General features: G+C 38.0%; 1 protein-coding gene across 1 annotated transcript; it reads right to left on the minus strand.

Moving 5' to 3' along the window:
• Positions 1 to 662: 662 nt before the first annotated feature.
• On the minus strand, positions 663 to 1,176 carry LOC116567154 (guanine nucleotide-binding protein G(I)/G(S)/G(O) subunit gamma-12-like). Its single transcript, XM_032302044.1, has one exon. The coding sequence runs from the start codon at positions 1,015 to 1,017 to the stop codon at positions 751 to 753; it is 267 nt and encodes an 88-aa protein (XP_032157935.1). The 5' UTR covers positions 1,018 to 1,176; the 3' UTR covers positions 663 to 750.
• Between the last annotated feature and the right edge of the window lie 2,206 nt (positions 1,177 to 3,382).

Genomic DNA, 3,382 nt, shown 5'->3' on the forward strand with positions numbered 1-3,382 from the left:
ATGATCCCCCAGCCAAGTAGATCTGCACATTGCCCTCATCTAGACCACCTCTGTGATGAGAAGGAAATTGGGTCCAATGAATGAAGGGGCTGGTCCCAGTCTTGGCAGGCAAGAATGTGGGGTATCCTTTCTCGGCATGTCTCCATTCTCTTTAAGTCTGTACTCAGGTTGCCTTGAATGTGGACTTGGGGAGAGCTGGGGGCCCGAAGTGCCAGGGAAGGCTTCTGGGTGACACTCATGGGACAGCCCAGCCCTCTGCCAGCCCCAGGTCCTGTCCCCGTGTCAGGGAGGTGAGGCTGGGCTGGGAGAGTGCTGCTGCCTGTGTTGTTCTTCCAACGCACTGTAGAACTTGTATGTAATGTATTTAAATCAATGAAAATGTATGAATAACAAGTCCAGTTCTGACTTTTTTTGTCTAGTGATCTTGGGTAAAAGGAAGACAAGGTAGAATGCAATTTTAAGGACAAAGGACCATGTGTTTCCATGGAGTTGCTGAGATAATGGCTCCTGAGTTATACAGGTCCTCATTTCCGAAGTCCCAGTGCTTAATATTTTCATTAACTCATTTGACACCAAAACACGACCTGAACCTACGCTGGTATGAATTGAAGCTATTTGTAACCATCAAAAAACAAAACAAAACAAAACAAAACAAAAAACTATTTTTTTTTTTTATTCCAAGTTAGAGTATTTTAGCTATTAGCAGTGGTTACCAAATAAGCTGAAAGTAAATTTCTTCCAAGGAGCTGCTCAAAATTTGCTTTGTTGAGAAGAGGTGAGGAGCCATTTCAGCGTTCCTCTATAAGATGATGCAAGTTTTTTATCCTTGAAAGGGTTTTCTGAGGTCGGTATCCCTATCAGCAAAGGGTCGCTCCTGGCGTGCTCCTCATAGTAGGACATGAGGTCCGCTGACGCCTTTGAAACCTTTATTCTCTCGATGGAGGCTTCCATTCTCAACTGTTGCACTGTCCTCCTGGCCTGGGCGATGTTGTTGGTGCTTGCTGTTTTGCTGGACATCTTCAACTATTGTTTCTACCTGAAACCAGTAAGACTTCCTGGGGCCCACCGTTTTCAGGTTATAAGACGTGGAATGAATCTTCCTGTGCGCTCCCCCCCGCCACCGCCGCCGGGGACTAGGTCTCTAAGGGCTCCTGGAGACAGCTCCGACCTCTCCTCCGCCTCTCGGGGTAGGCCTTTTTTTTTTTTTTTTTTTCGAAGTAACTGTCTTTATTCCATTAAATATTCTTTCCTGCTTTGTCAAAGGTTAATTGACCATATAGTTGCGAGTTCATTTCTGGGTTTTCTATTCTGTTCCATTAATCTATGTGTATGTTTTTGTGCTAATATCATACTATTTTGATCACTACAAATTTGTAATATAGCTTGAAGCTCAGAATTGTGGTGCCCCAGATTTGTTTTTCTTTTTCAAGATGGCTTTGGCTATTTGGGGGCTTTCTGCGGTTCTATACAAATTATAAGATTGTTTGTTCTATTTTTTTTTGAAAGATATTGGTGGCATTTTGATAGAGATTGCATTAAATGTGTAGATTCATTTGGGTAGTACAGACATTTCAATATATCTTCTTCCAATCCATGAGTGTGGAATGTTTTTCCATTCCTTTGTGTCACCTTTCATTTCTTTCATCAGTGTTTTATAGTTTTCAGAGTACAAATCTTGTATCTCTTTGTATAGAAATGCAACAGATTTCTGTACATTGATTTTGTATCCTGCAACTTTACTGAATTCACGAATCAGTTCTAGAAGTTTTTTGGGTGAGTCTTCTAGATTTTTTATATAAACTACCATGTCATCTGTAAATATTGAAAGTTTTTCCTTATGTACTAGGATGCCTTTTGTTTCTTTGTGCTGTCTGTTTGCTGTGGGTAGGACTTCCAATACTTTGTTAAATAACAGTGGTGAGAATGGATATCACTGTCTTATCCCTAACTGGAACACGGAAAAGCTCTCAGTTTTTTTTTCGCATTGAGGATGATATTCACTGTAGGTTCTTCAGATGTTGAGATATGTTTTCTCTTTTCCCTACTTTGTTAAGGACTTTTATTATGAATGGATGTTGTACTTTGTCAAATGCTTTTTCTGCATCTATTAAGAGGATTATATGGTTCTTATCCTTTCTTTTATTAGTATGGTATATCACATTGATTGATTTGTGAATATTGAATCACCCTTGCAGCCCAGGAATAAATCCCATTTGATTGTGGTAAATGATCTTTTAATGTTCTGTTGGATTCTATATGCTAGTATTTTATTGAGAATTTTTGCATCCATGTTCATTAGGGATCTTTTTAAATGTGCTCAGGTAACCTAGGTGATGACCAACATTGTGAGGCCTTCTTTCATTTCTTTTTTCCAAAAGTTATATGAGTACACAAAGTTGGAAATTTCCCAATGCCTTTTCTGTTCAAAACTGACTTTCAAAAAACCGGTGTAGATCTGCTAAATGTTCATTTTAACACTACCTCTACTATCTACAGATAGACACACTAGACTGTTTTTAAGGATCTGCATTATCCTACCATTACATTCATCATCTTCCATGGAATAGTTTCTATTTAAAGACTCTAGACCAGCTAACCAATAGGAGACATTTAATGGGTACTAGGTATTCCATTTTTGGGGTTATATTCTGTTAAAAATACACAATGTCCAAAGACTAACTTTATTATTTGTCACAGAAAATTACAACAAATAGTCTTTAATGTAAATAGAAAGTAAGTAGCATGAAAAGAGAGAACATACATAACAGTTACTCTTAAGAAATACTTTTTTAAAATACTTCCCAGAGTAGATAACAAGTAGGGAGGCACTAAACAGCTTCCTAACATTATATTCAGATATTCATTCTTGGGCGCCTGGGTGGCTCAGTGAGTTAAACCTCTGCCTTCAGCTCAAGTCACGATCTCAGGGTCCTTGGATCGAGTCCTGCATTGGGCTCTCTGCTCAGTGGAGAGCCTGCTTCCCCCTCTCTCTCTGCCTGCCTCTCTGCCTGTGATCTCTGTGATCTCTGCCAAATAAATATTTTTTTTTTTAAAAAGTGAAAAACAAGCAAAAGATAAGCCATAATTTTATTGTAAAGATCTAACTATACTACCATCCCTTTGTTATCTAGTTATAATTCCCATTATATAGATAGGATATATCAGTATGGTTATTATCAGTAATGTTACCAAGTTTTATCAACTCAGTATTTATTAGGCAGTATCCATCCAAATGAACCTATTGGTCAAGGTTTTAAAACTTCTGTGCACTGGTTTGCTATATTTTAAAATATACATAAAGTGTTGTTTTTAATGGAAATTTTTTTCATGAAAGAAGATTTGCAATCTTGAAAGTGTTTTATCTTTGAGAGATTTATTTTTT

Source organism: Mustela erminea, chromosome 1 (assembly GCF_009829155.1).
Source record: "Mustela erminea isolate mMusErm1 chromosome 1, mMusErm1.Pri, whole genome shotgun sequence".
NCBI classification, from domain to species: domain Eukaryota; kingdom Metazoa; phylum Chordata; class Mammalia; order Carnivora; family Mustelidae; genus Mustela; species Mustela erminea.